This window comes from Pocillopora verrucosa, chromosome 6 (genome assembly GCF_036669915.1).
Source record: "Pocillopora verrucosa isolate sample1 chromosome 6, ASM3666991v2, whole genome shotgun sequence".
NCBI lineage: Eukaryota > Metazoa > Cnidaria > Anthozoa > Scleractinia > Pocilloporidae > Pocillopora > Pocillopora verrucosa.
The window spans coordinates 16,153,601-16,165,749 of record NC_089317.1 but is presented as its reverse complement, the minus strand read 5'-3'; the positions used below and the strand labels follow the sequence as shown (position 1 = coordinate 16,165,749).

Here is a 12,149-nt window from a genome sequence, read left to right as displayed (position 1 = left end):
ACAATAAATACATTTATTTCAATATTTGGATCAGTAAGATAAGAGTTATTTACACAACTGAGTAACACCTTCTTATAGAGAATTCAAAGTCACTTCCTTGGGAGGAACTAATTCTCCACACCTTCGTCCAGTACCCTAAAAGCTGAAACTGAATCGCTACAGAGCCCTGTCTCCTATTAACACTTCAGAAGTGTCTCTGTTACTGAGAACAAAGGCGTCTGTTGTACTCGGAGATCAAACTTGATTTTCTGACAGTTTCCCAGGAACGAGCAGCAAAGTGAAACCTTGAAACAAAGAAAATAAAGATGAAGAGTTGATCCTTAGAGAGGTACCAGTCAATCAAGGTAAAAAACTTCAGGCCTCCACAAGGATTAAACAAATGTCTCGCAGAGACCAGTGGGGTGTAATCAGTGGCTAATACAGAGGAGGGGAGAGGTGGAACACACAGTAGCGTGGATACCAGTGTGATGTTAACAGTAGGGAGTTGCCACAAACTGAGCAACAAAGCAACATGTTGGAAGGAAATTAGAGGTCCTTTCATCCCATGTTAACTTCTCTTTCTTTGATTATCTTCATTGCAGTTCACTTGTTACTCTACCACTGGTCAAGATCAGTAGCCCACCAGGGTAATGGGCTCATGTCAAAGTACAATCTATTTCACATATCTGGTTTGAGAACAAAAGTATTCAATATGCACTTTCCCCCATAAAAAAAACTCTTTTTGTCACGTTCAAAGAGATTTTAAGGCTACCCTGTTCCTTTATCATAACATGTTTGCATTATTTTTTTGCAAAATAGAAGTGCTGTAGTCACGAATCATTGGGCAGAAGGACTGACCTAATGTGACACAAGAGGGAGCATCACGCAAAACTTTAGCATACGGGAGTTCAAAAACTTCCCTCTCAGGACGAGTCAGCAACAATAAAAAAACAGTCAGGTGATATATTACCAATTTCTCTCTGTCAGGGAATGATGAGTAAGGAGGTGTCTGTGAACAGAAAATACCTGAAAAAAACAACAGTTAACTATGAGTGAAAGGAAGTTGTGACATTATCATCAGAGGGGAATAACTTTCATTTCAACCTGGGAAAATGAGAAACCAAACAATAAATTCAATAGAAAAAGGCAATTAAAAAGGAAATAAAAAAACACGTGAGTTGTCCAGCACACAATGCATCTGGCTTTCATTTTGTCAAATAGGCTTGAGATGCTAGAAATGCAAGCATGACAAATAAAAGGCTTTGTGAAAGGAAGTTACAGAGAAATGAACAGAGCCATATTCAGATAGGGGTTGTCACTTCTCATGCTGATTGACTTTGACGGTTATAAGCCTTCCCTTTCTCAATGCTAATGTGAACGAAATGATTTCCCATTATCTCACCCCTCTGCCCTCCCCCTCCTTCGCTGACTATAAGTCCATCAGGCTGTTGGTTTTTCAAGTACACAAACTCCAGGCAGTATCCTTTCAAAAGAAGGGGCCTATTTGGTAAGCCTTCTCCTTTTTTCTGGAAATTTTTTCCTTCACAAACCAAGACAACTGAATGTTCAGAAAAAGCAAGAAACAGCTAGATAAATGATTCCTATTTTGGGCATGGTATAAGAAACAGAACCACGATTTTCTTTTTTTCAGTTTTACAACCTGCCCTCAAAATATCAAGGAAAATGAAACACCTCACTTTATTAGAAAATTTGAGCTCAGAGTCTGATCTAATTTGATGTTATGTTTCATAGTTGACTCGATTCCAAACAGGCCAACCCAAAACTACTCAACAAATTGACTGAGCCAGTAGTTTGTTACAGGGGTTATGGTGACAAACAGACAAGTGATAAGCCATACAATTCACAAATGAATAATAGAGCGCTTTTCGATTAAGAGTCTTAAAATCAAAACCAATGAAAGTAATTACAACGGTTAATCAGACGGAAGGAAAAGACCTTCAAGAGCCAATAAGGATTCAAAGTAAAATAACCAAACTACCTGAAGCGCAGGAAAACGTGGACATCAAGTCATGATTGGTTTTAGTTTTGCATTTGATTGACTGAGAGAGTGGCGCACTTTTTTGGACCAATAATTACTGAAGTAAAGCAAAACGATTGCAATCCCATATCACTTTAAACATTCAATTGGAAATTTCCCTAATAGAACAAGAAGGGTGACCTGATTCCGGAGACTGTGTAAGACCACATCAAAGCTTGGATGTCCCTGATATGTGGGTGACTTGGTGCACATTCCATTCCCTTAAGAAGAAAAAAAAAAAACAAAATGTAATCTATAAAATAACTTTAATACCACATGTGCTTTAATAAGTCAAATACCGCATTGGGTATTAATAATGGTAATTGAACTGAGTGGAGTGCAATTTTGGCTGAAATCACAAGTATGATTTCAGACCAAAATTGCACAACATGAGGTTCAGTTACCACTTTATTACATCCATTTTGAAATCGCCCAAATACAGGACTTGGTCAGTTCTTATATTTTATTGATACAGTACTGAGCCAGTTTGAAATTAAATTAATCCATTTGGGGGAGGGGGGGTGGGGAAAATAAAAAAGTTGCCAAATTTGCCACATGATACACTTTGTCTTTCAATTTGATTGGTTACTTTAAACAAGCCTTGAAATCTGATTGGTTGTTTTGTTTTTAGTGTGACCTGCTCATTGGTTGGGAAAAAGATGCAATTTAAAGCAAAAATGGTGTGATTCGAGAATAAATTGCACCAATTAGAGCCAATCAGATTACAGAGACCACCAGTGATTTCAAAATGGGTGTAATAAAGCCAACAAATACACAGCAAAACGAAGTATTTTGAAGCTATTGCATGAAAGAAACAGAACACACCTATTATTGGTTTATCAGCATGAATAACCCACATAGAATCTTGGGAGGACACTCAAAAGTTAGCAAATCACTCCCTTTCGGCATTTTTTAAACAAACTCTTTCTAACTCTCTCAGCTAAGAAGAAAATTACGTAATTACTGAAAATAGTCCGCAATTTATGTTGAAAACGAAAAAGACTTTTCATTTATGGAAAATCTGTCAAATTTGGACACGTTTTACGTTGACAGAATTGTGGTTCAATTCATACTGCTAAATTTTACCTCCATGTGGTTGAAAGACTGGTACCACGAATATGTTCATATCATCACAAGATGTTAGAAGTGTTCTGTAAGGCATCAAGCTTGAGCTCAACAGAGAAATACCAGCTGAACCAACAAAAATAAAGAAATTCAACCAGTGTATGAGGATGAGGACTACAACTAGCATTTCCCCCTTTTTCCCATGGTTTTGTAGCTTTGATTCAAGACAGAACCTGAAAAAATTACAAAAAAAGATCTTTCTTTTGACTGAACCACTTTTTTAATTTTTTTTTTCCTGCAACATTTCTGCAAACATGAAGCCATTCCTGTTTTCTTGCTTTAAGAACGGTTTCTTGTAACTGATCTACATGAGCATACATAGAAATTAAAGAGGAAAATGGCTAATCAGATCTTGGGAGTTAAAATATTAGTAAGGCTAACGTATACTTTGCAACTTCAATCTTGAGTGCTGAAACAGAGTGCTGGTTGTGTAATGCATAGAGCTCAGGTTTTCATGGTGAAAATCCTCCCTTGTGCCTTTGTTATACACAAAAACTGCAATAGAAAGAATGACAAAATGATCCCATTGCATTGAAACAACTTATATAAGCGTAGTGAAAGCAATGAAAAAGCTGCTAGTTGACTTGTGTTTAGTCTTCTTCGTGATGTGCTCAGCTCAAGGGTATGGTGAGGAGTTCACTGAGGGAAACAATGACCACATTGTGAAAATGACTGGTAACGAATCTCGAAGCTTTGTCAATCCTCCCAATCATTCAGACCTAACATGGAATGCTTAACATTGCTTCACAACAATTTTAGCGTCAGTTTGACGCATTTCAAGTTGCTTTTTCTCGCAGTTCAAGCATGTAAATATTTTGAAAGTCTGATCAGCGTTAACTTGTGTCCTACTCTCCTAATGCACTAATTCTGTCAGAGCTTACTGTCAAGGAAACTTAATCACTTACACAGCACCCTACGCGGAATCTTTGGATGTGAGAGACATACGTGGTTATGTTTCAGCATGTGACCAAGATGAATTTTACCAGGGTAGCAAATCATATCTGAAAGCAACGTAAACTGCTCCTGTCTTACCTATGTTTGGATAATTCTCATCTGACTCGTCTGAAGACCCTAAGCTGTTAAACCAATAAAAAAAGCCATGAAACAACCTCCTTTTTTTCTTCATGTTATCATTCTTGCATTTTCCGGTCTCTGCTATCAGCTAGAGCTCTATTAGCATCCTATGCTTGATGAGGTTTTCTTTTTCTCCCTTTTACTTCTCTCTAGCTCCTTAAAATATTCGCTTTTATTCTGATAAGTGTGTGTGATTACTTTGGTTTTTTAACATTCATTCAGTTTTATAACATTCCCTATGATAATATAACCAAGGGCAGAGGATCTAAATATTTTCAACCATTCACTCACCCAGAGGATTCGTGTGAGGTGTGGCTGGTCGATGAAGGCTTCAACATCTCAGCTGTTTTTAAAAGCCTGAAAATTAAAAAACAAACAAACAAACAAATTATGTTCATCTGATATACCAGCTGGGGTCGTTTAACATTATAGCAGTTAAAGCTTTTTTCCCCCATATTTTTTGCTAGTGGTATCTTTTAAGAGCCCACTACACAGTCTGTAAATGTTGAACGTTTAGATTCATCTTTTCAAGTTATCTGTAAACTGTGTGATTCCTTCTCCATCCTTTGTTATCATCCGTCTCTCTTGGTTTAGTCTTCCCATGTTAGGTGTTTTTCTATCTTACCACTGACTATGATGTTCTGTGGTTTCCCTCACTGTTGAAAGTAATTTTGTGCCTTACAGAAAACAATACCAAATACTCCGATGGTGAAATAAAGTACAATATGGCCAGCTATGCCAAGGTCTGTACCGCCAGGTAATTGAGGGGTGGATAAATTTTAATGCTATCCACTGGATAAGTCACTATGTGGTGGATAGCACTGTACATTTTGTCACACTTGTCCATTGGATGGTGATTTATCTGGATAGCGCTATCCACCCTTCAAACTAAACGGCCCAGGCTAACGCAGTTGCTTTGGTCACAGCCGGATTAACTTTTTGTAAAGCACCTTGTTACTGAAGATCAGCGAAGAGTTGAAACTGAATCTTGTACGACTTAAAACACAAACAAAAGCAACTTAACCCTTTGACCCCTGAGAGAGACTGACCTCTAGATTCTCCTTACAATATCAACCCCAAATCACTTGTTAAGGTCACGAGAATAAAAGAAATGATCAGCAACCAAAGAATCTCTTGATTGTTAAACAATTTCTTTTTGGTGGCGCTTTAGGAAATGTATAAAGAACAGTAAGGAGAATATGTAAACTGATGTTACAAGTGAAAAGGGTTAACACACAAGCAAAAGACGTTACCTTAATATGGTGAGATCAGTGAACCAATCTTGTACAACTAAAATCACATGACATACTGTTAAGAGGAAAGTGACAATTTGCAGTGACTGAAAAAAAGAAAAGGAAAAATGAGAAAAGGTCAACAAAGGTCATGTCAAGATGAACACAAGGGTGCCAAGATTAAAATGAGGGTGATTAAGTCGTGATTGGTTTCAGTTTTACATCTTATTGGTTGAGAGAGAGATGCGAGTTTTTGGTCCAATCACAGAGTGATGAAAATTAGAATTATCCAGCACTGCATTTAGAAGATCCAAGGATACAAAAAGTCTGAAATTGAATTGGGCACTTTTACTAATATAAGCAACAAGAATTAAATCTCATTTCTAAATGGTAAAAGAGGCATTTATGCATAATTAAAAAATTCATGATACGAGAGGGCAAATTTCTAATGAAACTGAGGTGCTGCGTCAGAGGAGATGAAAGGGAGGGGGGAGGAGGTATTACAAGACAATTTGGGTTATCACCTGACCTGAGTTGATACTGTGAATTGGTGGTCTCCATAGAGTGATTCGAAAACAAAAAGCTTATAAACTATTTTCATAAAACTAAATTATCTAGTAATCAAAAATTTGTATACCACATCCAGACTTCATTTAGGAGGTAAACTGAGCCACAAAAGTCAATAGAAAATCTATGAAATATTTGTGGGTTCCTGCTCAAACCCTCCAAAAATGTTTTTTCTAACATTTCAACAGAAGCATCGGTGCTCTCATTAATTTTAGGGAATTATTGTAAGATATCAAATCCTGAAAAAAGCAATATAATTTATGAGCTTCTGAATATGAAGCATTCCAAACAATCTGAAAGAAGAATTTGTAAATTAAAGACTATAAATTAAAAGTTTTCTACTGTAATCATGAAATTTATCTGTACCTGAATTTCATTGTAGTTCTCTGGAGAAGTATACTCTGGAGGAATGTTACGATCATGATGGATCAAACGGTCGAGCAAGGCTGCACTTAACAAAGGCTACATTTATCAACAAGGAAAAAAAATGAAGACAACATCAGAAAAAAATATCCATGATAAATACGCTTTCATGGGAAGAAACAAGCCCACAATGAAAAACAACCCCATACACCTAATTTGATGGTTTAAATTAAATGCACTTTTCCAAGCCTTGCAGGACACGGAAAAAGTGAGCAAAGAGCAAAATTTCTGCTTGTATATAGAGGATATTACATGGTGACAAGAATATAATTATGTATTTCATGTTCAAGTGGTAAGAACAATGTCTTACTCATTGTCTGCACTCACTCATAAGATATTGTTCTGTTTTAAGGCATACGGTAATAGTATTTTAGGTATATTCCCCAAATAAAGCCTCATTCATATATGAGGGCTGTGCCTTTTAGGAGAATTTCTCTCATATGTTGCCATTCCCATGAAAACCTAGCAGTAATTTTTTTTCAGTATCCCTTCTAAACCTGGCTATCATTTTAAAATTAACATTGTCTTTCACCTATGAAGATTCCATTGGTAGGATTGGAAGGGGACTGATTGGTTGTATCATCTTGGTTAGTGAGCTTGGTTTATTGAAAAAGTATTAACTGTTAATACAATCAAGATTAGATGACAGCACCTGAGTATCCAAAAGAATGACTCTTTCTTGTGTAACAGCCAAATCAATACCAGTACTTTGATTGGTTCCATCCTCCTACACAACACCCAGGCAATCAGTGACTAATCAATTATTAATAAATGTCAAAGAAAAAACCAAAAACACTCAACAAATGTGCCACAAAGTTAAAGGAATTAAAAGTAAGGTTAGGGGACAAGTGATCCAAAAGTTTTGGAAATTATGCAATAAAACTCTCAGCTGAAGAAATAAAATGGATGGTTAGGGTGCCAGAACCTCCTTCTCTATTCTTTACAGTTTGATTTTAAAATATGACTATCCCCTGTGTGGGATACTTTTTTGATCATGAGTTGTTCGGCCTCCCAACCCAAGCCTTTATCATTTTGTAAGCTTTCCCTTACAGGTTACGAGAACCCTATTTTACCTCTGAGGTGAAGGTAACTATGAGAGGGTAGAGTGTCTTTACCAAGAACATACAGACCCAGCCTGATTTCAAACCCGAACCTCTCCATTCACAGTCTAACCCATTAACCACAAGGTTTCTGTGTCTGACACAAGCTTTGCTTACATTTATCAATATCATATTGATTCAGCACTTTAGAGAACCTTCAACTGACCTGAACCTGTCTTGACTGCACAGGAAATAAGCAAGACCTAAAAACGTTTTGAGAGAGAAAGAAGTTACTAATAAAAATTGATTTCAGTCATTGATCACAGTTACAAATTATTAACAATGTCCTTGCTCAAGCTCTGTGAGTGTCACCATGAAGGTAATCAAGAAAATTTCCCTTGTGAGGTAGATCACTACAGTTCAACCCCATACTGCTCATGATCAGCCAAGAAAGTGGAAATATTTTTAGATCACCTGCTGGCAATGCTCTCATCAAAAGTGAAAACCAGGCAATCCCAGCCACAGTATTTTGCACTTCTCAGGTTACACTTGACAAGTCTTATTAGAGACTAGTATATACCACACACGTGAACATTGCTGTTTGCAAGTGCTGATTGGCTAGTTTGTAAGTGATTAGCAAGTTTTATTCACTTCCAAGCAGCTGAAGAGACAAAACTGACATAAATCAACTAATTTTCAATTTCTGTGTAGTTAAAAACTAAAACCATTATTCCAATCAGTGTTGGTGAAAGTGGCAAACATCTACCTCCCTGCTTCACAGCTCAATAAATATCCATCTCAATTCACCTTCACTTTGGTGAATAACTTTTAACTAGTTCCCATTGGTCCAAACATCCACAAAATTATGTGATTACATCACAACAGAAAAAGGAACGAGTCATCTCTTGCACGGAAACAGCTGCTAATTGAAAGTTCACTGGAGCAAATCAATGAAAGTATCTACAGGAAAACAACTTGGTGGCCAAAAAAGCTGGTTATTCATTGTTTTTGTAGACCAACATGAATGTCATGATGTCAATTGAAAACAATGTGTTGAAATAATTTTTTCACTGACAGAGATACAACAATTCAGTTAACTTTAACAAAACAGTGAAGCTGAAGAATCACAAACCTGGAGTCAGTAAAAGGCCCAGCTCCTCCCAGAACAGAGAGAAGAGTTGATTTGCCAACACCTTGTGGACCAATGACCCCCACAACCAAGAAATCTGTTTGATCAAGAAGCATCTAAAAAATGACAAATAAGTGAGTGTTAAAGAGTGATTGAAAAACTATCTATTAAGTTAGTAAGCATTTCTAAAAACAGTACTTCCAACAAATTTGTTCCCACATGAATCATTTTCACTATTTCTTAGATAAGAGCTTCATTCAATACTTTTGAAGTTTCCAGAATTTTTGTGACAAGTGCAAACCTTGATCACAACTGAATTTTCATCTGTCAAAACTCCATCCGACTGGGGGATTAAAAAAGGTATTACAAGAGATAATTTTTGCATTTTTACATTAAAATATGTTACATTTACAACAGGAAAAAGCATCACAACTGAGTATATTGGATAAAATTCTCTGTCATAGTCCATAGATTTACCTCTAAAGCAGCATCATTCCACTGAAGATTCTCATCCAGCAGTTTCAATACTTGTGGTGCTCCATCATGACTGTGTAGACCAAGTTTGAGAGAGGCCATGTTGGTTGCAAGTGCATCAACACTTGCACTTGTTCCTGAGGAAACAAAACAATTCACTAGATTGCTACCAACAAAATTAGTATAGGTAATAACATGCTTTCAGTGCAATTTGGTGTTAACAAGCACGGGTAAATTTCTCAAAGACAACAAAATTGCACAAGCCTGGAGAGTGAGTGCAATTTGTTGTCTTAGAAAAATTTACAAGTGCTTATTACATCAAATTGCATGAGAAATCATGTTGTTACTTTTCAATAATTTACATGAAAAAGCATCACAGAAAGTCACATCAGACGAAATTTTGACAGCACGTGTGCAATTTGTAATTTACAATTGTGTTACAACTTTGCACTCATGTTACATTAGAATGCACTCCTTTTCAGCTAATCAGATGCATATAACTTTTTCATGTACATGAACATTATACACAGAAAAGTAAAAATGTCCAAATTTAGAGGAACATGCCACACCTAGGCAATACACTTATTTTACCTGATACTGGCCCTCCTGTTGCACCACCCATACTGAGTGCTGTTGCAGTGCTTGTAGATCTCTCAGTTCCTTGGCCAGCTGAATGATCAGACAAAATAGTCTTTCCACGTGATGTGGCTGGCTGAGGGGCACTGGAACTTACTGAAGCCTCTGGTAAATGTTCCCTTTAGGATATGTAAGGTAAAGGTGACTATTTTTAGTGGAAGACATCTTCAGAAGAATAATTTATAGAAAGTCAAATAACAGACAATTTAACCCCTCCTTATGATATCTCAAACCTCTTAGCAGCCAATGAGCTATATCAGTTTCAGTGACAGAAACAAAAACAACTTGCATACCTACTGCAGCTCATAAATAGTGAATATTTATACCAGACCAATCTCTCACCTGTAAACCAATTTAATCTCTGGTAACTGAAACTGTTACTATTGATCCGCCTCAGGCACACAATTACTGCTCTGTAAATTTTTTACTTGAAGTAAACCTTTCCTTCCACTCCCTCTCACGCAAGGCTAATACTCAAAATGTCACCATTAGAAACTCCTACCTTAACCAAGTTATATTTAAACTCAGTTGACAAAACAAAACTTATCATTCTCAATTTTTAAGTGACTTATGAATCTTTGGCTAAATATCCAAATAATTTCACGCTCAAAAAGTAAGTTTTGGTCATGAATATTTTCATCACAGTTGACAGAGATTAATGACTTCATGTGTCAATACATGAATTAAAAAATTTGATAGAAGTACTTTGTTTCTATTGAACATGGACAACTCTATTACCTTGGTTTTATCAAAATTTGCTTCACTGGCGTTTCTTGTCCCTAAAAATGTAACAGTTATAATATAATATTCATTACTTTATTCCATGTATGCCACTTCAAATTAAATCCACAAGTAATTTCAACATTCAAGCAGTATAAACATTATGAGAGTGCCATAAATATGACTACCATGAAATAAAGGGTGCTGTAGCTGAGTGATAAAAGGCAAAGACTGTACTCCAGCCTATTGGCCCACCCAACCACAACTTATCACCGTTTCCTTAGCACAAAGCAACCAGGAATAAATTTAACATTCTCCACTGGATGGGATGCTAGTCCAACACAAGGTCTCCTCCCATGTCAAAAGACCTTGACCAGACAAAGGTGGTCAAAGAGCACATTGAGCATGTTGACAGCATTGTTGGTTCTTTCATAACAGTGCTATTTCCATGATGGGGAAACTTTTGACATTGTTAGCCTCAGAAACCTAAAAGACCTATAGCATTGTAACCTGTGTTGTGATTTATTACAAAAAGGGTAGCAGTGGATACAATTTCCTCCACAGAGAAAAAAATTAAAGAAGGAAGAGTTCATTTATTTATCAATATTGTAAAGGCTATAATTTGTCCATCAGTTAATAAAGGTGGTGAACTAGAGCAACTTGGATTTAACCAGGCAGGATACATATGAAAATTTTTATTGTGGCAGGACAACAGAATGGAATGGAAAATAGAAGCTGGATGCAAAATTGGAAAAGTCTATTTTGGACCCTCCATTTACAGGTAGGTCAAAGATTCAATTCTCATTGTGTAATGAAGAAAGAAGTAATAGCCTTTGCTTCATATGTTTGTCTCAGCATGGTAAATATCCCACTCATACCTAAATAGCATAATATTTGTGCACCCCTATAGTGCAATTAAATAACAAACAATTATAACAATGTAGTATAAGTAAAGTGAAATTTTGACCCTGACCCTGTCTGCAGAAGGTTTGGTGAGTATGATGGGTGTCTTCATGGGTGGTACTGTGGGGGATGCAGCATGTGCTCCCATGGGACCATCTCCTTTACCCTGAAGAAAAAAAACCATGATGCTGAATAAAAAACGATAGGTGGACTAGCTAGATGATATAAAATTCCATAAATTTACTCCCTTATTCTATGACTTGAAGGCCATCATCTATAGCATTTCCTGTGTTACAAAAAAAGGGGGAAAAAGGGAACTATCTAAAGTTTATAAAAAAAAAAAAGATCTAAAGTGTGTATCCCGACAATTTTTTTTCAAAAGCTGCCAATTCATTTTGTGAATGTGAAAAAATTATCTTAACCAAATGATACCTTCAGTCACAACATTTTTTAGAATATAAAGATACATCTAAGTAACTAAGCTGCTTTTTGTATGAATGAACTTCCAAATATACGAAGACGCTTCCGCCTATAATGTTTTCAAAAGCTCAGTAACTTAAAACTGTTAGCCCATATATTAGCGGATTATAAGTTTACTTATCTCCAACAAGCGGTTACAGGTCGCAGTAAAAAGGTGGGGAAATTTGAAAATAACATTCCTTACCCTTGAAGGCCGTTCTCTAAAGCCTCTCTCTCTTCTACGACCGCCTCGTCCTCGACGAAATCCTCTGTCTTGATCCTCCATTTTGGATATCAGATTGGTATGTCATGTAAGACCCAGCGAAATCAATCTTTCTTCCGTTGCATGA

The 12,149-nt window shown here is 36.5% G+C and overlaps 1 protein-coding gene across 1 annotated transcript; it reads right to left on the bottom strand.

Moving 5' to 3' along the window:
* Nucleotides 1-12,091, bottom strand: LOC131792657 (nonsense-mediated mRNA decay factor SMG9). The gene is made up of 17 exons (XM_059110064.2): nt 12,005-12,091; nt 11,411-11,506; nt 10,456-10,496; nt 9,673-9,836; nt 9,085-9,218; nt 8,611-8,723; nt 7,705-7,741; nt 7,091-7,165; nt 6,382-6,477; nt 5,470-5,555; nt 4,508-4,573; nt 4,175-4,218; nt 3,530-3,637; nt 3,104-3,208; nt 2,159-2,238; nt 950-1,005; nt 1-284 (listed from the first exon to the last, which is right to left on the bottom strand). The coding sequence occupies exons 1-17, from the start codon at nt 12,083-12,085 to the stop codon at nt 200-202; spliced, it is 1,467 nt and encodes a 488-aa protein (XP_058966047.2). The 5' UTR covers nt 12,086-12,091; the 3' UTR covers nt 1-199.
* Between the last annotated feature and the right edge of the window lie 58 nt (nt 12,092-12,149).

Bases quoted from the DNA above. Each gene is read 5' to 3' on its own strand.
- LOC131792657 (XM_059110064.2), bottom strand. From the start codon at position 12,085: ATGGAGGATCAAGACAGAGGATTTCGTCGAGGACGAGGCGGTCGTAGA. The intron at 5,556-6,381 runs GTACAGATAAAT...TCTTTTTTTCAG, and splicing joins AGAACTACAATGAAATTCAG to TCACTGCAAATTGTCACTTT. The intron at 3,209-3,529 runs GTATACGTTAGC...TTGTTGGTTCAG, and splicing joins CTCAAGATTGAAGTTGCAAA to CTGGTATTTCTCTGTTGAGC.